Source organism: Poecilia reticulata, chromosome 17, assembly GCF_904066995.2.
Source record: "Poecilia reticulata chromosome 17, P_reticulata-male-v2, whole genome shotgun sequence".
In the NCBI taxonomy this organism is placed as follows: Eukaryota; Metazoa; Chordata; class Actinopteri; order Cyprinodontiformes; family Poeciliidae; genus Poecilia; species Poecilia reticulata.
Window position 1 is genome coordinate 381,329 of NC_088846.1, and position 25,664 is coordinate 406,992.

General features: G+C 38.5%; 1 protein-coding gene across 4 annotated transcripts; it reads left to right on the forward strand.

Moving 5' to 3' along the window:
- The first annotated feature begins 2,833 nt into the window (after window positions 1–2,833).
- On the forward strand, window positions 2,834–25,589 carry LOC103479249 (acyl-coenzyme A thioesterase 11-like). Of its 4 annotated transcripts, none has more exons than XM_081598264.1 (17): window positions 2,834–2,938; window positions 8,441–8,628; window positions 8,715–8,784; window positions 8,857–8,917; window positions 9,394–9,498; window positions 11,718–11,853; window positions 11,925–12,016; window positions 12,140–12,201; window positions 13,211–13,330; window positions 13,473–13,611; window positions 15,425–15,480; window positions 15,650–15,716; window positions 17,528–17,611; window positions 17,699–17,832; window positions 24,597–24,764; window positions 24,853–24,979; window positions 25,058–25,589. In XM_081598264.1, exons 2-17 carry the CDS (start codon window positions 8,442–8,444, stop codon window positions 25,268–25,270), a joined length of 1,821 nt encoding a protein of 606 aa, XP_081454390.1. In that variant the 5' UTR covers window positions 2,834–2,938; window position 8,441; the 3' UTR covers window positions 25,271–25,589. The 4 variants fall into 4 exon arrangements, with proteins under 4 accessions (XP_081454390.1, XP_017165285.2, XP_081454391.1 ...); XM_017309796.2 differs by lacking the exon at window positions 2,834–2,938 and adding an exon at window positions 5,991–6,097; XM_081598265.1 differs by lacking the exon at window positions 2,834–2,938 and adding an exon at window positions 5,991–6,097 and having other exon boundaries at window positions 25,063–25,199.
- Window positions 25,590–25,664: the final 75 nt, after the last annotated feature.

The following is a 25,664-nucleotide window of genomic DNA, read 5'->3' on the forward strand; positions in this document are numbered from 1 at the left end:
TTTATGTCCCGTACATGGTATTCTGAAAGATCCAGTTTGTGCTTTAAAACAGTTTAAACAAATCCACACACCACATGAATAATAGACCTGTGATCACTGTACTGCATTGTAAAATAGGTCTCAGTGTTCACTGAGGTGTCTATGTATTCATACCTTTGTGTAAAACAATCGTCTTTTTACCCTCCAGCCTTGTGACCATGCAAGAAATTTCCGGATGTAAACAATAACATGGAAGTGGTCCATGTATAATAATGAAGCTCTATAAAATGACAGTTTCATTATCGGAAATGACTGGAAATATTATATATATATTTATTTTATATTTTTTTTAATGTACTAGTTCTCTTATTAGATTCTGTTTTTATTGTGTTTATCTGCTCTGCCTTCTCAAAACCCCTGTTGGTCGTGGCAGATAGGTGTCCTCACAAACTTTCTGTTGGAGGTTTCTTCCATATAAAGGGAAGTTTTTTCTCCCCATTGTTGAGACATGGTGCTTGGTATTAGGAATTTCTGCAAAGTTAAAGGCAAAATGCAATTGATTATCCACTGTTTAATTCAACTGATTGTAAAAGATGACGCCTGCAAGACAACAACTGGATACATTGTGCTTGGTTTCTTTAGATATAAAACTTAATTTAACCAATGTGAATAATAATCTGAACTTTATATGTATCACTATATCATCATATTTATGTTTATATTGTATATATTTCTTACTCTGTTTGCACTTCCATTAGTTTTTGGAGTCGGATTTTTTGACTTTAATCTTATTGTACTTGTGTTGTATAAAATGGTAAACTGTGTGATTCCTGCTCTGTCAGCCTCTGTCATTGTGTACTTGGGCAAGTCACTTCACCACCTTCACCATCTGCTGGTGGTGGTCAGCTCACCATCATCAGTTTGTGAATGGACCTTACCAAGCTCCGCCCAGAAACGCCCCTCAAAAGTCCCACGTGACTTCATGTCTCACATTAACTCCTCGCAGAGCTAATAGCTTCTATGGGATTTTTCGTTTCGACTGACTCTGCAGAGTATTTCTGAGTCGATTAGTTTAGCATTTCTGCCAGGTTTTCACAAAATATCAGCCACGACAAGGGAACCAAAAAGTTCATGTCATCTTTTTGGGACGACATCAAGATGTTTTAGCCACGCGATGCTTCTAACATTGTGCGAGTTGCAGCTAAATGCTACCAGTCGATGAGGAAAATAGCAGATCCTCAGACCCTCAGCATAAATATAGCTGTGGACAAGATCACTGATGGCTGTTGTTCTTCCAAGGCTGGGTGAGTCGGGCATTCATGGTTTAGAGGGTTCGAATGTGCCAAGGACTTATACACGGTACTCTGTGCTAGCGTGGCTAACACGATTACAGTTTAGTAAAAGCTAGCGTGGCTAACACGATTACAGTTTAGTAAAAGCTAGCGTGGCTAACACGATTACAGTTTAGTAAAAGCTAGCGTGGCTAACACGATTACAGTTTAGTAAAAGCTAGCGTGGCTAACACGATTACTGTTTAGTAAAAGCTAGTGTGGCTAACACGATTACAGTTTAGTAAAAGCTAGCGTGGCTAACACGATTACAGTTTAGTAAAAGCTAACGTGGCTAACACGATTAGTTTAGTAAAAAGCCTTTTCAGATGAAATAAAATCTTTAATGTATGTCAGATCTGTTCAGCTAACGTAAGACTGTAACAGACAGGCTTCAGGATGTAGAAGTTGTATCGGTACTGCCATTATGCTGTACTTGGCTAAAGGGTTTTCATAATGGATGTGTTTATTATTGACTATTTTTTTTCATTCACTAAACACAAAGAAAGCAAAGCAATAATACTTACACCAGCAGACACTTTGTTCTTATTGATCCTACGACGGTTGAGCTGCAAATGCGGTCAATGTGAACAAGCTTTGATCCAAGCAAGGCTTTCCGTTTCAGATTTTAGAAATCTGTGAATTTTAGTTCCACAAACACGATCAGGATACCTGACATCACCTGTACAGATACCCCACTGATGGTGGAGAACCATTCTTTATCGAGTCCTGATGCAAAAACTTTCTGTCGGTCTGTTAGTCCACAATGTACATTAGGATGAGTTTGTGAGCCGGTAACCCACGTGATAGCTGCGCTGTGACGTAAAATGGGCATTAGCCAATGAAAGGCGGGCCCTGTGGTAAGGTCCATGGGTGAATGACTGAATGTAGTGGGAAGAACTGTGGAGTCCTCTGGACATGACAAAGCACAATACATGTATAGACCATTTTGCCATTCATATGTAGAGTGACAAACAATAATAAATTCTAACCATGCTGAGGCATCCAGGGGCCACTTATTTTCTCATGTCATAGTGAAGAAAACCTATCAACATGTCCTAAATTAGAAAATGAACATAACAGCTTTGAACTTACTTTTAAAAATTTAAATGTACTTTTTTTTTTTTTTTTACAGTGGTTGCATTTTCCCCCCACAACGTTTCACTGTTTGCATATTATTTGATGACCATAATACATGCATGTCCAATGCATTGTTGTCAGTGGTGGGAACTTAAGTACAATTTTCGTGTATCTGTACTTTACTTAAGTAGATTTAAAAATGGATACTTTCTACTTTTACTCCACTACATTTCGACAAAACTGTCGCGTTACTCGTTACATCCAAGTCTCGTTGCGCTTTTTTTCCGTTAAAATGTGAAGTTCAGGGTCTTAAGGTGGCGCCGTAAAATCCAAGCAATAACGTGACTTAGTGTCTGTTGTCACCCATCGGCTCCACCTTTACTCGCACGCGGAGCTCCAGACATGCGCAGTGGTTTCCTCTGAGCTGGAGGCGATGTCTGTCTAATGTCAGTAATATATAATAGCGCTGCATAAATTGATATAACGACATGGAAAATCAGCAGCGCTTCGCTTTCACAGACGCGTCACTTGGAAGGAAAGCTTTAAGAAAGGTAAGCTCTGTGGACGTGATGCTAGCAAAGCTAGCTGTACTGAGACACATGTTGCATCTGCGATGAAAAAAAGTTGTCACTCATGCGCTGAATTACTGTGTGGAGGTGTTTACTGAGGTGTCGCAGATATGGGACAACGCTGTGACCAAAGTGCAATATAGTGATATGACATTCAGGAACGATCTGATTCTTCTGGATGGATCTTTACTGATTAAATTTATTTCAGCTCTAAGTATTTAATATCAAGGTGTTTTATGGGAATGTGGATCTTTCACATTAATTTGAGAAGTAATTTTGATAGGTAAAAGTTAATTTTTTTGTGTCACGTAGCACGGGGTGCTGGTCTGGACTTGGTCTCGGGTTCAGTGGTCTTGACTACAACTCTACTATGTCGCTCCTTGGTTGCCTGTCCTCTCCCACCCACCTTCTTTCCATCCCCTTTCTGTTGGATTTCTTTTTAAATAAATGCCACTAGTGGCAAAAACAGTGAAGTTCATGCTGTTAGGACAGGAGACAAAATGTTTCCATCCCTGAAATTATGATGCATAGAATCATATATCTGAGTCTAAACTATGTTATAGAGTAAACATAATAAAAACATGCTTTATCTGTGGCATTGATCATTAAAATGGCACATTTCTAATGTATTGAAATTAAATACAATCGGTACACTTAATGATATTAGTGATTAGGTAATCCATTAAGCAAGTACTTTTACTTTTAATACTTAAGTATTTTTAAAAGCCAGTACCTTTTTACTTTTTACTTAAGTACAAATGTTAATGTGCTACTTTTATTTTACTTAAGTACATTTTTTGCGTACTTTCTCCACCACTGGTGAACATTCAGACAAAATGTCAAAAAGCATTCATTACCCAGCAGAAAAACATTTTGATTTCCACTAAATTATTTTGCCACTTCACATAACGTGAGTGACCACAGCTACTGAGGTTATTCATTACTGCTGCATTTTAAATATTTACTCCTGAAAATTAACTTGCAATCAAATATATTCTGTAGTTGATGTAGCACGCATTTTTCAGTGCTGAAATGTTATAAAATAGGAACAATTTATTACAAAATCAGTAGGTTATCATGTGAAACACAATCCTTTCTCATATCCTGGATTACAAACAGCTGATTCTAGTCCAAATGTTGTAAACATTTTCATATTTATTTTACTGTTTGTTTATGAATTTCACCAAATCTAGATGCATTTAATTCTGATCCGAAAAATACGTTGGGACAAATACATGTAGGTATAGAAACAATATTTATACTGAGGTTGAGTTAGCAGGTAATGTTAAAATGAATCACCATCCAGGTACAACAGTGCTGCATCAAGTTACAGACAAATATTAGATTTGCGCATCACCAGTGATACTGTAACCGCATCTCAGCTGTTACTTTTTAAAAATGAAAAATAAAGCAAATCAAGCAGAGATACTTAATTGTCAGACAGAGATGTGGCTAACTGGATCACTTTTGAATCCTTTCAGAGCTCCACCTCAGAAGCACTTCTCCGATATTTACCCTCGTTTTATTTCGGGCTCAGTCTAATTCTCTCTTTTTAGCTTGTCTTTCATCGTGAGTCTTCTTTTGTTTACCTGTCTTGGTTTTAGGACCAGATACAACTCCAGAAATTAGACATTTCCCTGTAAATTTGGTTTGTTTCTCTGCCATTAGCACACCACCAGCAGTCAGCCTCATATATAAGACACTCCCCCTGGCTCTGATTGGCTGCTTTGGTCAGGAGCAGAATGTTTTTATAAATGCCATTAGGGGCAACTTTTGCGTTCCCTCGCAATAATCTACTGATCAGTTCATGCGGCATAATTGATACTGTAAGCCATTTTTATGGTGGCCGCTGTACTTTCTGCTTTAATACAAGCTTATAAGGTTTTTCCATGAACTATTGAGTTATTACCGCGGGGTAATAATCAGTCATGTGATTGTGTCTGTTGTGTTCGTGTCTGAATGGTTTAAAGGGCTGAACAGACATAAACATGCAGTAAATAAATCGATTTTCAATCAGTTTTCTGCACCAAAGAGTTAATAATAATAAACACGTTTTGTTATTATAAAACACAGCAAACTAACGGTGGTAGAGCAGCACTGGGTTAACTGGGAATCTCATCTGTATCAATCAACTCCAAACCTCTTTGTTCTGTCACAATTATCGATTTATTTAATTTTTATTATCATTCTCCAAACTTTGCGAGGACTGACCACCGGTCACCAGCTTCCTCAGACACAGAGCCAGCAGCCAATCACCTTCCCGTTCATACCTGATGACGTCACGCCCACATAGACACGCCCACCACCAGGTGTCAAAGCCGATGCTCCTGTCATATCAATAATTACTTATTTCATTCATATGGCTTACAGAGCCTCAGTGAAAACGTGTTTATTATTATTAACTCTTTGGTGCAGAAAACTGATTGAAAATCGATTTATTTACTGCATGTTTATGTCTGTTCAGCCCTTTAAACCATTCAGACACGAACACAACAGAGATAATCACATGACTGATTATTACCCCGCGGTAATAACTCAATAGTTCATGGAAAAACCTTATAAGCTTGTATTAAAGCAGAAAGTACAGCGGCCACCATAAAAATGGCTTACAGTATCAATTATGCCGCATGAACTGATCAGTAGATTATTGCGAGGAAACGCAAAAGAAAAACAATTCCTCATGTCCCCTGGAGGCCTCCGTAGAGAAGAGACATGGGGGACTTGATTTTTTCACAAATTGTCTCTCTCATCTTCTACTTTCATGACATAATGAGGTTTTTAACAAATATGAAAAAAAAGTTACATACTGCAGCTTTAAACTCAAAGCATAAAGTTTAGAGTCAGGCCGCTGCAGTCACGTTCACACGGAATTCACCCTTTCACAATCAGCTCTCCCTAAAACTAAGATCAACTTTCCTACAGCTGTGTGAAGCTGTGGACGTGTTTTGCCTTCAGAACAAAATAGTTTAGTTCTCGCTAAAACTCTGGTTGTTTTCCTCCGTTAAACCTTTTTATTCTCACAGCCAAACACCACAATGGCAGTTTGCATAGTTGGATGGCTTTTATTTTGAAATCCTCACAGGAACAAGTAGTAAATTTTGTTGATCGTCTTTGTGTGTAGACTTGTTGATCTGCTATCAGGTAAGTGAATCCTAATGCGTCCAAAACGTGTAATCCAGAATAGTTGTATTAGTGCTGCTGAGCGGTGAGGGTTCGGCTGGATTCTGTTGGAACTGATGGATGTTTGTTGGTGCAGGTTGAACAGAAAGTGCTCAGATTTTCTCCTCTCCTCTGAGGTTTGACGCTCCGTGTCTGTTCTGGAGAAAGTTTGAAGCCTTGTTTGGTTGCTCCGTTCAGCAGAGTCAGCTAAACAAAGACAATGTTCTGATATGCTGAGTTATAAATGCAGATCAATAAGTCATATATCATGTCGGCTATGTTTAACCCGTCGAACAGATATGGCATCTTAGTTTAAAAGTCTGTTGCTGAGGATGAACTGAGTTTACCTGTCAAAGCACCGTTTTCTAAGCCCGTTTCCCGCCGATCTCCTGTATTATTATTTTCCGGTAAAGCGGTATTGTGGCGCCCGCTCTCACGTTAGCGCCGCCCCAAGATCACACAGGGGAAACAGGTTTTATTAGAATTAAATTATTTAACAATGTGGCTGCGCTGCATTTGCGCATTAATCCGTTGTATGACTTTATCAAATGCAGCGCAGTCACAATGTGCGTTCACACTGCCAGTAAATGCGACCTGTATGCGTTCTGCAGTGTGAACGGGAAAAAGACCTGAAAGTGTCCCGCATGCGCAGTAGAGGGCGCAATAGCGTCAGCGTTCTCAGTGTTCTGCCAACCGCCATAAAAAGAAGAAGTGCTCAGTGTTTGCGGAAGTAAACATGGAGGCTAACGGTGTAGCATAGCTTATATATTTGAAGTTGTTATCCGGCCAGAGCAGCATATTAACAACTTAATCCTCATATAGTCCATCATAGTTGTTTTTTTTCCCGCTTGAGCGTATCAGACGTAGAATAGTGAGATTTGTTGAGAATCAGTGACGTTCAAATCGGATGAATCAGGCCAGGACGTTATGGTCGCATTTGAATCGGATACGTATCGGATATGGGTCGCATTTGAAAAAGAATCTGACCTGAGCTGTTCAGACTGTCATGATTAGATCGGATACAGGTCGCATTACCTCAAAAAAATCGGGATTGGGTCACTTCAGGCTGCAGTGTGAACGCAGCCATTGTCCACCGAACTGCGCAGGTCACTGTGGACCTGAGATGATACGATATGCTTCACGTATCCTATCATTTCCTATATATTACACCGCGGTTACACACCTTTGATCTCACATATCGACATCTATTTATCACGGTTTAATAAAAAAAGAAGACTGTAATTAATCTAAAAATACTTTTAAGTATAGAGATAGAAAACAATGTATTTTGACTTGATTAACCGTCAAACAATGACTTGTTTACAGTAGTTACACATTGCAGTGGCCAACTAAAGCCATTTGTTGCTCTGTTTAAGCTGCCTGACATGTAAGCTTAAAACATGAAGCGAGACAGAAGTTTAATGAAAGCCAAGTATAAAATAAATTAAAGCTTACCGTAATCTTCAATTAAATAAAACGCATGAAACATAGCATCGATGTGCGCATGTGCATTACCATAAGGTAGGACGGATTTATGGGTAGCACAGATAAACAGAACATCGGACAACGACATTTCCCGGATTCTCAAGTCAGGTTTGACTGAGGAAAATGAAGAATTACTGTCGCCATCTGAGACTAAGGAATGTATACTGAGAGATGCACTGTAAAAAAAACAAACAAAAAAAGAACAAAAAAATCTCCAATTTATGGTAAAATACCAACAGCTGTGGTTTAAATACTGTATTTATATTTACTGTATAAATACTACATGCATACGGTAAATACTGGCAACCATAGAATTAAAAAATTTTTTAAATTCTAAAATAAAAAACCCCAATATATTTTATAGTGTGCACTGGTCACCATCCATCCATCCATTTTCTATGGGGTCAGGAGGGCTGCTTGTGCCTCTCCAGCGAGACGTTTCAGGCGAGAGGCTATCTCTGGACAGGTCGCCAGTCTGTTGCTGGACCACACAGAGACAGACAGGACAAACACCCATGCACACACACACACCACATCAATTAACGTAACTGTGGTAAGAACCCGGAGAAAACCCACCATGCACAGGGAGAACATGCAAAGTCCATGCAGGACCCCATTCCCGGGCCGGGAATCGAACCAGAACCTTCTTGCTGCAAAATGCAAATTACAAAATGCGTATTAAAATGATTTTTGCAAAATCTAGCAAAAATGAATTAAATGAACAAAATCTATGGCATGTCCAGGTTTAGCAACTTTTCATACAAAAACAAAAATTGGTATCAGCCAAAATCTGAATCAGCCGATGCATTCTTGGTTGTAATTATGTTCTTTATCTTTGAGGATGACTTCCCAGGTGTTGGAGGACCTTAAGGAAGAGGATGAAGAGGAGGAGGAAGATGAAGAGGGTTGTGTTAACCCTACAGAGGTGAAAATGAGTCAGATAGTCATGCCCTGCCACTGTAACCATCGGCAGGAGCTGAGTGTGGGACAGCTGCTGAAATGGATGGACTCCACTGCCTGCCTCTCAGGTGTGCCCTGCTGTTAGAAGAGTTTGTGGAAATGACATTTCTTGTTGTCAGCAAAGCTAATCCAGACTCTTGTTTCATGTGAGCAGCTGAGAGGCATGCTGGAAGTCTCTGTGTCACCGCCTCCATGGATGACATCCACTTTGAACACACCATCAGGTAACAGGAAGGCCATGGGTGTATCAGAACAATGTGACATAAAGTACTGATCCGTCTGCTCCATTTCCTCAGCGTGGGCCAGGTGGTGAATATTAGGGCAAAGGTCAACAGAGCCTTCAACACCAGCATGGAGGTCAGTGAAGCTGAACTGTAAACAATGCTAATATATAATCCTAACGATTATGAATTAATTTGAAGCATTGATCAGGTTTCAAGTGTCACATATGCAGTGCTTTAATTTAATGGGAAAAAAAACAGAATAGAAACAACATTTGACTTTTCTGTTTTTGTTACATTTACATGTTTCAGATGATCAAACGTTAAAGATAATCTGTAATCAGAAATGATGATTTGATTGACAGCCACAGCAGCCTGGTCCTAAATGTCTCCTGCACTTTAAAACTGGTTGTTCCACCTTTGGCAGCAACAACTGCCATCAAGTGTTTGAAACTATGGAAACTCTGGCCAACTCCTCTTAGCGGAATAGTTTTAATTTAGCCACATTGGAGAAGCTTGTTAAATCTCAGTGGGATTAAAGTTGCCCACCATACATTTCCATCTAACCTGGCTTCCATGTCGAGGGTGAGTTTCTCCTGTGTTCTGTCCCAGGTGGGGATCCATGTGAGCTGTGAAGACCTGTTCTCTGATCGCCACTGGAGGGTTTGCCATTCCTACGCCACCTTTGTGACCCAACGAACCAATACTGGACAAAAAGTATGTGTGGGTCAGAACTGCATTTTGAGTCTATTTGCCTTAAGATAAAGGATTAAACTTAGCTACTGTGCTAATGTGTACTGTCCTAATATAAAATTTGTTAATTCAAAGTGTTAGTTTGGACATTTGCTGTAATAAATGGGACAGGACCACATAATAGGGAAGGAATTAAACAATCAAGCTTTTGAAAAATCATAATAGCAAAATATTTAAATGAACCCTCCTATTATGTTGCGGGTCAAATTGACCCGTTTCAAAGTTTAAAAATTTTTTAAAAATAGAAGTATTTTTTTCTGCATGAAACTTTTTCTATTTGTCTTAATAGGTGCACTCTATGTATAAAATGAAAATGGTTCATTTTACACATTTGCAGCCGACCTGGGTCTATTTGTTACATCGATACTGTTCGGGTCAATTTGACCCGGCAGTCAAGTTGAAGGGTAAAAAGGTTAAAAAACGTCCAATTCTATTTGTTTCTTTGCACCTATGAGACATATTTTACCACACACACACACACACACACACACACACACACACACACACACACACACACACTCTCTCTCTTTCACTATTCTCTTTACTTCACTAGGAAGCTGCCAGAGAGCAGAAAGTGTTCATACAACTTTTGACAGGAACCTTTTCGGTTCCCCTGGACAAACTCCACCCACACTGAGTGACACTCAGTAGAAGTGGAGAAAACATAAATACTCTTTATAAGGGAGTCCTAAACACACTGAAGGTACATGTGATGTCGTCACTGTCAGAGATCAGGAAATGAGCCGCAGGGAAATAAAAAGATGAAAACCCTGGAAGCTCTGGAACGTCTTGTTGATCATCCAGGACCGACTAGGAGGCAGAAACTCACATTACAGACATCAAGTCAGTCTTTGAGCCACTCAGGCCTGGTGCAAGACAGGAAATCATTGTTGAAATGACAAATCTAAAAGGAAGGAGAGTTTTTGGAGAGAACTGGAAGAACCAGATGCATTTACATGCATATTTGAAGGTCCTCATTCTGACCAGAGTTTCCAAGTCAAAGGATGAATCAACAGCCAGTCTAAGGGATGCAGAGACAGGCAGGGTAATATTTCGGGCCATAATGTTTCTGGAGACTTCTCTCCAGAGTAATCTGATTTGACAATCGATGGACAAGACAAACTAGCAGCTAATAGAACAGTGTGGGACATGTGGGTTGTAACTTCCCCTGTTCTATAATCCAGGCCCTCATGTCACAGTGGATGAAAGGCTTGTGGCATTCATAAAGTTCACCCCTGGCATTCAGAGGTCGCTGCTCATTTAGGCAGTATATGCCTTCCACACCAGCTAAATATGGCATAAAAATCTGGGCAGCATGTGATGAAAAACCCAGTTATGTTTTGAACATGCAGGTTTAAACTGGACATCCAGCAGCAGGATCATCTTCTGGACTCATTTGTCTGGATTTTAATCAGTGGGTCAATTTGACCCAGAGCAGAAAAGTGTCTCAAGTTCAATTATAAAGATCACCCTTTCAAAAAAAAATCTTTTTTTTTTATTTTATTTTTTTTTTTTACAAAAAATCACTTTCAAGGATAGTTAATGTCATTTTGTGTTTAGGTTTTTTCAGTGGGCATAAAAAATTTAAAATCACATGGTTAGTATTGGAGTTAATAATCAGATACAAAAAAGTTTTGGAGGAATTTTTTGGTTTCTGACCCTATAGCAAGACTAAACTCTCCCCGGGTCAAATTGACCCACGAACATTATTGCTGAACCTCAGAAACAAACATAATAGGAGGGTTAATGAAAAGATGTGAAGCGTGTTCATAGGTATAACTATGAATAAAAGACGAGTGATCAAATCTTCCAAAATGTCATAAAGGGATATTTGAGCTCAAATTTGAAACAATTCTCCAAAACTGAATGTTTATTAAACACCAATGTTGAAAGTATGTTGCTTTGCTGTGAATGCAGTTTGTTGGACTTGATTTATGATTTTCATTTTTAACTTAAATTGTTTTACTAATGTTGGACACTTTCTTCATGTTATACTGTAGGTACAAGAACAGAACAGTGATCCTCTTGATAAATTGATGAAAACTTGTTTGAAATATTTCTAGACAGTCTCCCATAATTCTGAGGAAAGTTGGTTTTAAAACTGGACATCACTGCAGATGAGTGATGTTTTGGTGCTGCTGTGTATTAGTGAGGATGTTAAAAGTCTAGGATATTCTTCACAGGTGAAGTTGAGGCCAGTTGCTCCTCAGACGCAGAGGGAGCATGTGGAATACAGCGTGGCAGCTGAGCGAAGACGGGTTCGGATGCTGCACAGCGACATCGTCAAAGAACTCCTGTCCAGTGGCTCTGTGGAGCAGGGTGGGTGTGATGCACAGCGCCGTCGGTCCAGAAGTTTAGACGTGTTGTTTGAGCGTGTCTTTCTGTACCAGCTGACAGCTCTGCAGTGTGTAGCGGGATGGCAGCAGAGAAGACCAGGGTGGAGAGTGTTGAACTGGTTCTGCCTCCACATGCAAACCACCAGGTTATTCATGTACTTTTATTTCTCCAGCTGTAAAGCGAAGAATGATCAATGGCAGCGTTCTTCCAGGGAACATTTATCATGTGAAAGTAGAAACATCATTGACTGTAATTCATCTGTATTCAGGTGAATACATTTGGAGGACAGATCATGGCCTGGATGGTGAATGTGGCAACAATTGCTGCCAGGTAACTCCTTACTTTGAATCGTTGCTTTTTTTCATGTTTGTATTTATAGGAATTTGCATTTTCAATTGATGGAAATCAAACTATTGCTAGATGCATGGAGACAGCTGGTGTAGAGAAACTACAAATGATCAACATGGTCAACAACCCACATTACATACACTCAGAAAATGAGGATGTAACACAAGGCCAGTAAAATGCTGGCACTGTTCAAGTCCAAGGCTGAACTGCTGAGCTGGCAGTGGACTAGCAACAGTCAGCGATAATGTCGACATGGAAGTGAAGCCACAAAAGGTCACTGTTAGAGGAGCTTATGCATGCAGGCATGTTCATGAAAAGTTTTGTGGAAGAAAAATGTAGAAAAAGCTTCACAAATTACGGTTTTAGAAAGCATGGAATTTCCTTTAGTTATTTTCAAATTGGTATGGGGAAAATAAAATAAAAAATGGAACAAGCCACATTTCTGTCCTGTTTGCACATTTAATATCTAAAGAAATTCTTGATGTATAAAATCTGTAAACCTGAAGCAGCAGCTCATATGGCAGATATTCATAAAGAAAATGTCAGAAAGTACACTCTAATTCCATAGTTAGTTAGAAAATAATGTTCTTATAGATCATTGTTCAGGCCTGAAACCTTTCATAAATTGTGTGTTTAGATTTCTAACAACTAATCAGGATCTGAATCTTCTGCTAAAAATACAACTTAAGCTTATTTTTACAAAAGAACATTTGAAAATAAAATAAAAAAAACTTCATGAATGTTTCTAGAAAACCAGTTTTGCCTACTTTTAGGACAGTTTTTGTCTTTAAACTAATGTTTGGAAAAAATGACAAAATAATGAAAACATGAAATAAACTGGCAACTAACAGCATTTTAAAGCAATTGTTATTTGGGGATTAAATAATTCCTCTTAGCTTGAATATGATCAGTATATTTTTCTCTCCAACAGAGTTTGGTTTGCTCTTGTTCTAATGTGACTGTTTCTGTTACTCTTCCTGTGCTGACCCAGCCGCCTGTGCCAGGCTCATCCAACTCTTCGGGCCATTGACATGTTCACTTTCAGAGGACCCTCCCAGGTTGGAGACAGACTCCTGCTGAGGGCTATCGTCAACAACGCCTTCAAAAACAGGTATCCAGGGCTTCTGCTTCGACACAATGTCAGCTCAGATGATGTGAACCTTGTGTTTGGAAAGCGTGAGGGCTGAGAACTCTCTCAAAGTACCTCATCTATTAGACACTTGTTGGCTAATAGACGAGACAATTCCTTGCAGTTTGGAGGTGGGGGTACGTGCAGAAGCCTACCAGGAGGAGGGGCCTAACCGCCACATAAACTCCGCCTTCATGACCTTTGAGGTTCTTGATGACAGTGGGAAGCCATGTACTCTTCCACGGATACGACCAGAACCCCTGGTGAGTTAGCTATACAGGACCTTAACCTCATAAAGCAACAATTATTCATTGGAAAACTATGTTGACACTGAATGGTCATCAATTTCAATGTCAAATTTATTTCTAAAGCCCATTTAAGAACTACAAAGTGCTTCACAAAGGGTAAAAGTAACAACATTAAAAACAATAATAAAATCAAAAAATAGGATAAACTTAACAGGACAGTGCTAGCAAACAGATCTGATTGACCTCAAACTGAAATCAAAGAAATGAGTTTGCAGGAGAGATTAAAAAAAAAACTGTACAGACTTTGCAGCACAAATATGAAGGACTGTCCAGAGTCGTGTTCTGCAATGGCAAAGCCTCGATCTCACTGGGTTTTAATCTGGTCATCAGCTGCACTAGGAGTACCTCAAGACTTTTTGGATTGGAAAAGTTAAGGACAACAGTTAGATCATTAGATGCCAAACTTTTACGAGTAAGTAACACTAACATCAATACAAAAATGAACAGGCAGCCAATGTAAATCCTTTAAACTGGAGTGAGGAGGTCATGCCTTCTGGTACCTGTTAAAAGTCGAGCAGCAGCGTTTTGGACTAACTGCAAGTGATGAACTGATGATTGATTGATTGATTGATATAAATATAAAGGATTGCAGTAATCTAATCTGCAGGTAATAAATGCAAGAACAATAGTTGTCAGCCTTTTAGGAAGAATGTAGGGTTTGGCAATTTGGTATCACTGATAAAACCAAGTCGACATTTGTTTCTCAAGTTCAACAGAACTGTCTAAAAACACTGAGATTCCTGCCAGTCGGGGAGCGATGGATAGTAGGAGACCAAGGAATTGACTTTGTCTAGGAAGAGGTTGCTCACCAAGCACAATCATTTCAGTGTTGTTTTCATTCAGGTCCAGACAGTTTACAGTTAACCATTTTGACATCATGCAGACAGTTTAATAGAGGCTGCAGAGACATTGGAGTTAAAAGGGAAATGTATTTGAATATCATGAGCAAAGCAATGTAAAGAAATGTTCTATGTCCTAAAAATAGGAGCCATTATCAGAATATCACAAAGAAAACAAAATATGACACTTGAAGTACAAGTGTGATATTGAGACATTCTGGTGTGCACACATCATTGCACCAGCAATAATTTGCTGCTGTTGCAAAACATTATATGAGCAGCACAATGATTAGAAAATTGAACAAGAAGTTTTGAGAAATGAACCAAAGCGACTGAGAAAAACTGTGAATCTGTTTTCCTTATATTGACTTTGGAAGTTGTGGGTGGAGTTATCAACCCTTTGAAGTTTCTATTTCAAGTTTCTAAAAGAACCCCTATTACATTTTAACCTCCAGTATGTTAACTTGTTAATTGTTAGTAATGTTAATGGCCTGCATGCACAAAGCTCAGAACTGTAAGCTGATTGTGAAATATCTAATCAATATATCACCCATCATAAACCTTTTGAAGGTCAGAACTTTGTGCTGGTCTCGCTGCACGAGCACTTAGAAGATGATGCCGTTGTAAAACACACTTGAATTATGAGTTGCTATAATCAGATTGTAGCAACGATTATCATGACAAACACAGCAGATCTTAAGCAACTGATTGTCCAGGTAACAGTTGGCCCAGTGTGTGAAAGCAGATCTTAGAATACCTCAGGTTTTTTCATTGTTTACTTACCTCCTCTGTGTGCGTGTGTGTGTGTGTGTGTGTGCCTGTGTGCGTGTGTGTGTGTGTGTGTGTGTGTGTGTGTGCGTGTGTGTGCGTGTGTGTGTGTGTGTGTGTGTGTGTGTGCCTGTGTGCGCGCATATATCTTTCATTTATAGGAAGGTGAGAGAAGATTCCAAGAAGCAACAGCCAGGAAAAAAATCCGCCTGGACAGGTGAAGGTTTGCTTTCCAGATGAAACATTAAAGTTCTATTTGAACATTAATGTTCCGATGATGAACTCAACATTTTTCAGCTCTGCAGTGTAACACACTTTGAACGTGTGAAATTATAATGTTACAAATGGGTTCATACTGTCTCATGTCAGAACAAAATGTATTTCAGGAAGTACATCATCTCCCGCAAACAGAGTGAAGTTCCTCTGTCTGTCCCCTGGGACCTCAGGAACCAGGTGAGTTAAAGAGCCAAGCAGAAAACACAACACTGACCGCTCAGACACATTTGACACTTTTTTTACACACATCAACAATAACTGACGCTCATTTATGTAAAACACGTTTATCACAGTTCAATATGGGAGCGAATCCCAAACTGAAACTCTTGAACTGCATAGTGACACAAAGACAAAAGTTCTATAAAGTTTATATTTACACTTTCAATTTAATTTATTTGCAATAAATGAAGAAAAATAATATATTCAAAAAAATAATTAGATTAATCAAAGCATTGGGTATTGTCAGTATGTTTAAGAATGTCAGTAAGAATATGAAAGAGAAAAAAAGAACATGCAGTCATTGACAGTATCTTAGCCATTGCTTCAGGTCAGGTGTACCTTCTATGAATATAAAATATAAAGGTAACGTCAGCAAGAGCTGCAGATAATGAATACTGAGGAGAAGGTAAAAAAAAGGGAAAATATGATCTGTCTTTAATTTTCACCAGAACTCTTTCTGAAGTGTTTTGGCTCAACTAAATGTTAATAACAAATTTTACTTTGTTCTGTAATAGTAAGGAGTCACAACAGTCCATCCTTGAAGGAGAAAATGCACAGACTATTTTTTAGGATATTTCCCATTTTAGAAACATTGAGGTGAAACTAAAACTTCTAAAAACCTGTTTAATATGGAATTTAAATGTCTGAGAGAAATGTTTTTTTCAAAGCTGCTGCTCCAAAGACAACAACTTGTGTCTTGGCTAAATTTAACTTCCGTATCATCCATCCATCAATAAGCCATTTTTAATCCAGTTTATTCAGTTTATTCTGAAATATTACTCCTTTTTATATTGTTGTTATCTTATAGATGTCTGACTGATTTCCTGTATGAAAAACTTTTTGTGGTTAAATAAAAAAGTCTTGCTTAGATCAGGACTCTGTTCAGCCCAGTCATGTTCTTTTACAAACATCTCTCCTGTCTGTGCACCATGTCACTTTGGACCAGCCCCAAAACTGAAACTGAAATTGTTCAAAATCTCTTGATATTCTTCCACTTTAAGATTTTTTTTGTTTACTGGAACGAAGGGGCCGAGTCCAACAGTCCCATAACATCACCCCTTCATCCCCCCATAACATCGCCCCTTCATCCCCCCATAACATCGCCCCTTCATCCCCCCATAACATCGCCCCTTCATCCCCCCATAACATCGCCCCTTCATCCCCCCATAACATCGCCCCTTCATCCCCCCATAACATCACCCCTTCATCCCCCCATAACATCGCCCCTTCATCCCCCCATAACATCGCCCCTTCATCCCCCATACATCGCCCTTCATCCCCCATAACATCGCCCTTCATCCCCCCATTAACATCACCCCTTCATCCCCCATAACATCACCCTTCATCCCCCATAACATCACCCCTTCATCCCCCCATACCATCGCCCCTTCATCCCCCCATAACATCGCCCCTTCATCCCCCCATAACATCGCCCCTTCATCCCCCCATAACATCGCCCCTTCATCCCCCCATAACATCGCCCCTTCATCCCACAAGCAAATCCTAAGAATTGATGTGCCAGTACACATACTCACTTGACCCTGTGACAGTGGCTGTTGGGTAATGGTGGCTGGAAACATGCTGAGGGGGGAAGTGACACCACAACAATCAGCCGCTGAGCATTTAGCCGGCTGACTAAGGATGCAGTGGCTGTAGCAATGTGTTTGCACCATTGCTGAACATTTCAGTACATTTTACACCAAGACTCTGACTCATATGGCGACTGTTTGTCATCCTGTAAGCCATGTGCTGTGTGTCTTTGTGAGCAGGTGTATCTCAGCTACAACAATGTGTCGGCCCTAAAGATGCTGGCAGCTAGGAAGAACTGGCGCCTCAGCACAGAGAAAGATAAGGTCTGAGGAAGTGCTTTTGTTTTTTGAAATGAGATGAGTTTCTTTTTCCTGTCTCAATGCACAGAGCTGTGTGGTTTGCCCTGTTAGGTTCGTCTGTACACCCTGGAGCAAAAGTCCACGTTGAGCTTCAGGGTGGAAGCGGAGGTGGATGTTCCTGCTCACAGAGCCTTTTGTTTGCTTGCTGAACTAAGCAACAGAACAAGTTGGGACATGCACTATAAGTAATGCATCCACACACATTTACAGAAATATTCACATCAATTGTAATGCATCGCCACATGTCTGTCAGTGAGTGTTATTTTCTGCAGTTCCTCATAATTTTGGTGTTTACGTGTCACCAACGTATAATCCATCTAGAATGAATAATTCTTAACTTGTGAACGTGGTCAGCCTGGAATCAATGAAGAACATACAGTATTGAGTTATCCTTCCTTAGACCAAAGCCCATATTTTATTCACCTTTAGTGTGAACTGTGGTTTCTGGGTTGGCCTGGTCATGCTACTTGTCCATAATGTTAGGGAATTTAAATATGGTTAAATATCGTTGTGCCCTTAAATACACAAGAGCTTTGATGATAAACTGAACTGAAAATAGTAAATTGCAAACAAGTAAAGCAGTAAGATATGGAGAGCCATTTCAGCCAAAATTAAATAAATAAATAAATGGGTGAAATAAATAAAAAATGAGTAAAATAAATCAAAAAATGAAGAAAATGAGTGAAATAAATAAATAATTTGTTAAATAAATAATTTAGCTTTTTCATTAACCCATTTTTTCATTTATTTATTTTTCATATTATCAATTTCTCAATTTCCTTTTTTCATTAATCTATTTTTCATTTACCCACTTTCATTAATCTATTTTTCATTTAACCATTTTTTAATTTAGCTTTTCATTAACCCCATTTTTCATTTCTTTATTTTTCATATTATCAATTTCCCAATTTCTTTTTCATTAATCTGTTTTTTATTTATCCCTTTATCCATTTACCCATTTTTCATTAATTTATTTTTCAATTAACCTCTTTTCAATTTCCCTTTTTACTAACCCAATTTTTTCATTTATTTATTTTTCAGATTATCAATTTCTCTATTTCTCTTTTCATTAATCATTTTTTAATCTATTTTTCATTTGTCCATTTTTCATTTATCCCTTTATCTATTTACCCCATTTTCATTAATCTATTTTTTAATTTAAACATTTTTTGATTTCCTTTTTCCTTTAACCCGATTTTCTATTTCCCAGTTTCATTAATCAATTTATCATATATCCCTTTTTTATTTACCCAATTTTCTTTTATCTATTTTTCATTCAACATTTGTTTGAAAATCTTACTTTTCCCATTTTCCCTTCCCCTTATTTATTTAGTATTTCCTTATTTTCTTATTATCACATTCTATTTCCCCGCAAAACTTAGGGAAAAATAAAATGCAAATGAGGAGAGGCACGTCATCAGGCTACAACTTCCCAATTGGTTTGGTTAGCGTCACACCCATACTTTGCTTCAAGAAAGATGGGCGACCTACTAACGGGTATCATAAGCTGAAGCTCATTAACTTCATTAGAAAATAGTGTCATTACTCCTGACTTTAGTTCTCTGTGTGGCCGCTCAGACAGAACGTGTTTCAGTTGGCGGCTTCATGGACTCAGAGCTTCACCGTCGGGAGTTTTTATAGTTTGAACGAAGCGGCCGCTGAAGTTGGCTTACGATTGAAGGTTCGGGACACCTTCGTAGCTACCAGCTGTGATCCAACTATAAGGAGCAACTTTACTGTACATCGTAAGTGAACTGCAATATCCAGAGGCAGCTCTACGGAGCATCGGGCTGAAAGAATGAGAGTGAGAGCCTTGGAGATCTGCATCGGAGGCCATCTTTCAGACATGCACCGCTGCTGTCCGTCCAGGATCCTCCGGTTGCCCAGACGTTGCACCGGTAAGCCTACTAACGCTGATGTTTGTTTTCCAACTACAGTCATATTTATCAATAGGCGCTCAATTACGATCGTGGGAGGGTTTGAGTTGATCTCGGCAATAGGTGACAAACTGAACGTCTCCAGGATGTTGAGACCAGCACGTCCTCTGATCCAATACATCTTATTAAGGATAAAATCAACAAAACGTGTTCAAATTAATGGCCCAACAGGTTGATTAAAGACAGTAAAAAGGTAGGAGTGGTTTCGAGTCGATCGCCTTGTTTTACCTTTGTAAACAGACAACCTGAATACAGTGACCTTTAGTGAGGGTACAGAATGGAGAATGGATAAAAGCTGAACTCCTGCTACAATCTTTGCCTCTCTTGGTTACATCCCTGAGGTGTGCCAAGTGTGGCCCACATGCATATAAAGTAAATATGACTATTAATTTAAGTATTTCTTTGTATGTATAACTTGCCCACCTTAGTTTGCCTGTTTTTGGTCAACATATGTGCCTCAACATTTGGTTACTGTTCCTTAGAGGTGGACAGAGGACCCACAATTTATCCTCCAGGAATAACAGTAGCACTTCAACATGTTTTTACTCAAAGTAAATCATAGCTGAATAAGAAATTAAAAAAAGAGTAAAGAAGCATTTGGTAAAAAGTTGATCAGTACTGAGTAACTGATCAAGTTATTTCATATCTAAAAAAAATTACACAATTAGAAGGCCCAAAATATTAAGTTCAGTGGAAATGTTGGTATTTTAAAGACAAAATGAAAAATTAGTTTAAATAATAGTGATGCCTCATAATAAAATGACTTGAGTAAAAGTAAAAAGTTCAGCATAGTAAGAGTATTCCTAAAAGTTCATTTGAGTTTCAAAAAGTTACTCAACTATATTTAAGTAAATGTAATTAGTCACTCCTAAACTCTGCCCTTCTGAGGGAATAGGAGAAGGAACTGTTAAGGAAATAAATTAATCTTATTTTGATACTAAACATTGTTTCAATTAACAAATGAATCATAACACCCAGAACATATTCTGTTGTTATGTTTATTCAAGGGTGAAGGAACAGAATGACTGGAGATCCTGGTTGAAAGGGACCAGGGCTGACATGGCAAACAGTGAGGAGAACCGTCTGCACTGTGAGCAGCACCAGAACTCCTGATGGGTCTCCTTCAGGAAGAACCAGAGAGACGGCCGACCTCCACAGAGAAGAGTTCACCCAAACATCAGAGGAAAAATGAATGCTGGTGCTCAAACAGAGCAGCCTCTTTTCTTAAACCCAACACACACAGGGTGTTGTGGCCCTGATTAAAAACCTGCTAACTTCAATTTAACTGAAACACAGAACATCCAGAAATGTGATGAACTTCAGCTATAGAGTGGAAATGACACAGTGAGATGAAAACATTTGTCTATATCACTCTGTTATACAGGACATTAACATTTTAAAGTGTTTGTTCCAGAGCACCTGATACAAACGATAGCATTAGCTCATCCATCAGACATTTACTGAGGCCTGAAACATGCAGGTCAGACGACCTGAGGACTGACTGGTTAAACTATTTCACTGACACTTCAGATTGCAGATTTCCAATTGAAGGCGTCTGTAAATGAACACAATCATTATTCAATAAATCAAGCTGTGTAAAATAACTGCTAGGGTTGCTATTAAGAACCCAATATGTCATGTTTGTTCATTTCTATGTTGTCGTACATACAAGGTACTCCACTCACTGTTTAGCTTCATGTTGAAGAATCTTCAGTGTAATGAAACCAAAAAATAAAACGGGTCCAAAACTTTCAATCTGTATTCTATTTTTGTAGCTTTGTTCTATTAAGATTGTTTCGTTTACTTTAAGCCACAAACAATCATTTTATTGTCTCTGGGACGTGAAAACATGAGATTTGATTAAATTAGAACTTGACAGATTAGAAGGAACACAGATTTCATAATAATCAAACAGTTTGTTTATTCAAAACGGTAAAATACAAATGGTTAATGCATATCAATGGTATAAGAACAGACACATTTTTTTAAATGAATGTGTCACCAGTGCATTTGGCCGAGTGTTCCTGCTCCAGAAAGGTGAAGGTCTCTGGTCATCCTGAAGCTGTGAGCCCACTGGGAGTCTGAAGGGAAACACTGAGACCAGAGGCCTGCAGGATGGTCTGCATCTGAAAACATACATGATGGAAACATTAATAAATGTGCTGCGCCAAAAAGCTGTACTTTTGACCTGGTGGCGATGGAACCAGTTATGGTAGATCTGAACTTTGGTTTGATGACCTAAATATGAGAAGCTTCAGACTGACAGGAGTTAGGTTGAAGCCACATCTTGTGAATTTATTGATTAAATATGACTGTAGTTGGAAAACAAACATCAGCGTTAGTAGCTTACCGTGCAACGTCTGGGCAACCGGAGGATCCTGGACGGACAGCAGCGGTTCATGTCTGAAAGATGGCCTCCGATGCAGATCTCCAAGGCTCTCCACTCTCATTCTTTCAGCCCGATGCTCCGTAAAGCTGCCTCTGGATATTGCAGTTCACTTACGATGTACAGTAAAGTTGCTCCTTATAGTTGGATCACAGCTGGTAGCTACGAAGGTGTCCCGAACCTTCAATCGTAAGCCAACTTCAGCGGCCGCTTCGTTCAAACTATAAAAACTCCCGACGGTGAAGCTCTGAGTCCATGAGAGCCGCCAACTGAAACACGTTCTGTCTGAGCGGCCACACGAGAACTAAAGTCAGGAGTAATGACACTATTTTCTAATGAAGTTAATGAGCTTCAGCTTATTGATAACCCGTTAGTAGGTCGCCATCTTTCTTGAAGCAAAGTATGGGTGTGACGCTAACCAACCAATTGGGGAAGTTGTAGCCTGATGACGTGCCTCTCCTCATTTGCATTTATTTTTTCCCTAAGTTTTGCGGGGAAATAGAATGTGATAAATAAGAAAATAAGGAAATACTAAATAAATAAGGGGAATTGGAAAATGGGAAAAGTAAAGATTTTTCAAACAAATGTTGAATGAAAATAGATAAAAGAAAATTGGGTAAATAAAAAGGGATATATGATAAATTGATTAATGAAACTGGGAAATAGAAAATCGGGTTAAAGGAAAAAGGAAATCAAAAAATGTTTAAATTAAAAAATAGATTAATGAAAATGGGTAAATAGATAAAGGGATAAATGAAAAATGGACAAATGAAAATAGATTAATGAAAAATAGATTAATGAAAAGAGAAATAGAGAAATTGATAATCTGAAAAATAAATAAATGAAAAAATTGGGTTAGTAAAAAGGGAAATTGAAAAGAGGTTAATTGAAAAATAAATTAATGAAAAATGGGTAAATGGATAAAGGGATAAATAAAAACAGATTAATGAAAAAGAGAAATTGGGAAATTGATAATATGAAAAATAAAGAAATGAAAAATGGGGTTAGTGAAATAGCTAAATTAAGAAATAGTTCAATGAAAAATAGATTAATGAAAAGTGGGTAAATGAAAAATAGATTAATGAAAAAAGGGAAATTGAGAAATTGATAATATGAAAAATAAATAAATGAAAAAATGGGTTAATGAAAAAGCTAAATTATTTATTTAACAAATTATTTATTTATTTCACTCATTTTCTTCATTTTTTGATTTATTTTACTCATTTTTTATTTATTTCACCCATTTATTTATTTATTTAATTTTGGCTGAAATGGCTCTCCATAGTAAGAGAACTGTAAAACAAAGTCTTTTAAGTGGTAGCACAAGAGAGACTAAACTGATGTAAACACTTTTTGGAATCATCACCATAATAATAATGACACTGATTACAGATGAACTTGTCCTTCTTGTAGATGCACAGATCAGAATTTTGCGGTCAAATTCTGGTCTCTGGTTTTTAGGAAGTTTTAATGAAACTTATGAAGCAACAAAGCACTTTGAACTGCCTTTTTGCTGAAATTGTGCTGTATCAATAAAATGACCTTCCGATAATAATGGCCAATTCTGATCTCTCTCAGAACTATGAATAAGAAGATATAGAAATGAAATTAAAAACATGTTGTAGAAAATAGTTTCCTTTTTCATAACTTCTTCCGTCGTCGTCCTTCTATATTAAATACCTCACTGATGGTGAAAATGACAGACTCCCTTCAACATTCAGACTAAACCAGTGTTCTTAACATTCAGATATTTGGTTCTGATTTTTACACTAACCACAGATCACAGCATGTTGCCTCAGAACGTTTTAGGTCAGATATATGTAGAGTTGTAGCATTTAATCCTTTACATGAAATACTTCTGAATTCATTTCAGCCAATTTAACACTGGTTAAATTGAAATATCTTAAACTTACTTCAAATTTGATGCTGTACTAACAACTTTCACTTTTATTCCATTTATTACCATTAATTTAATGTAGACAGGATGTGGCATGACATTATTTTGTTTTTGCTCTTTAAGCTCTTATTGGACAGTTAAAACCACGCAGTGATACTGAATAACTGCCAGACATTGAAAGGTGAAGTTGTCAATTAAATGATTCTGTAGAAAAATAACTAAATAAATCAAATATTTAGGTGCTTTTCTGACCAAATTATTCATTCGTCTAGATGGTGTAAGGGGAAATGGCTTCTCCGTTCTCCCGCCCAGAAAAAATCGAACTGAAAGTGGAGTGCAAGTTCAGTCTGTTGTTGCTTGACCGTATGTTTCTATTCCTACTAATAAAGCAACACCTAAGGTGGCAAGAGCAGACCGAAAGGCAAATATTACCAATCTGGTTCCTCACAAAGATGACAAAAACTCCCTGCATGTGCATCACAACATACAGCAGTCACTCAGCAGTTCTTTCTCCATGAAGAATCCAAAGTTTGATGCTGAAAAACAGTTTTGTTTTGCTGGGAAATGACATCAGGATGAGCTGAGTTTCCCTCACATTCAGAATATAAAACACAACACTGTCCTGTTCAACGTTTTCGAAACGTGAGCTCCACTAATGAACACATTCTTGAAAACCACTGGCTATAATTATTTCTACCTGGTGATCTGTGCATATCCTTTCTAAACCAGGAAATGTGAGCTGATTCTCGGTGTTGATGATGATGACTTTATTTATCGTGTGGTGACACCATCAGTGCGTCAGGCTGCGGGTGGGTCCCCCACCTCCACCAATCCTGGAGAAGGTGTTCTCCAGGATTTCATCCTTCTAGCCTCTAGAAGGAAGCCATGTGGCCCTGGGTCAGTTACATGTATGGACATGTCCCCCTGAAGTTGACCCACATCTGCCCCGCAGGACTGACAGCCACTCTTTGTTTTCCCTCTTCAGAGACCCTTATGTCATTGCTCTGCGCTCAGTCTCCCTGGCAACCCATCCTCCCTTTGAAGGATACAACAGAGGAGAGGTTCTGTGTGCTGGATTTACCATACTGGAGACCAACAACAACATGTCATTGGTGAGATGGTTGGTTAATCTTTTCTCTTTTAAAGTCTTTTTAGGTCCAACCTTAGTTACTTTTCTACTTTTTCCCCAGATCAGTTATTATAACCAGGCGTCTCCAGAGGTCCTTCCTTACATCTCCACAGATATTGCAGGCCTCTCCTCCTCTTTTTATCACACCTTCTGCTCCTGCAGCCAGTACCTGAGCAGAAAGGGGCAGCCGGAGGTCACAGGCAACTATGGCGCCGCGAACACCAACAGCCCCACCTATCTGCTGTCAGAGGTAGTGCACAGCACCCCGCTGTAGACAGCAGGGCCAGATCATCAATGTGCTGCTTAACACATGGATCAGTCAAAAAACGCTACTGTTGGCGTTTTCTGAAAAACACAGAATTATTATTATTATTTTTTTAATAATGTTCTGATCACATGCAAACCAAAGAATAAAATGGAGATTTTAAGCTATTGACTAAGGTTGGAAATTGATTTTGTACTTTTGCTTCCTTATATTCAAATTTATTAAACATGTCTATGTTTAATAAATGACATTATTGCTCCTAGGAGAGATGATGTTTGCTGTACAGATTCAGGTACTGGGGTATATCAATAAAATTAGTCTTTTTTCACTTTGGTGTTCTGTTTGTGTACATTTTTAACACTGGTGTATTATTAAAAAAAGCAAGAACTTAGAGTAGACTAGA

Excerpts from the sequence above, each read along its gene's own strand:
- LOC103479249 (XM_081598264.1), top strand. The coding sequence starts at position 8,442 with ATGACTTCCCAGGTGTTGGAGGACCTTAAGGAAGAGGATGAAGAGGAG. Across the intron at positions 11,854-11,924 it reads CAGTGGCTCTGTGGAGCAGG|CTGACAGCTCTGCAGTGTGT; the intron begins GTGGGTGTGATG and ends TTTCTGTACCAG. Across the intron at positions 12,202-13,210 it reads GTGGCAACAATTGCTGCCAG|CCGCCTGTGCCAGGCTCATC; the intron begins GTAACTCCTTAC and ends GTGCTGACCCAG.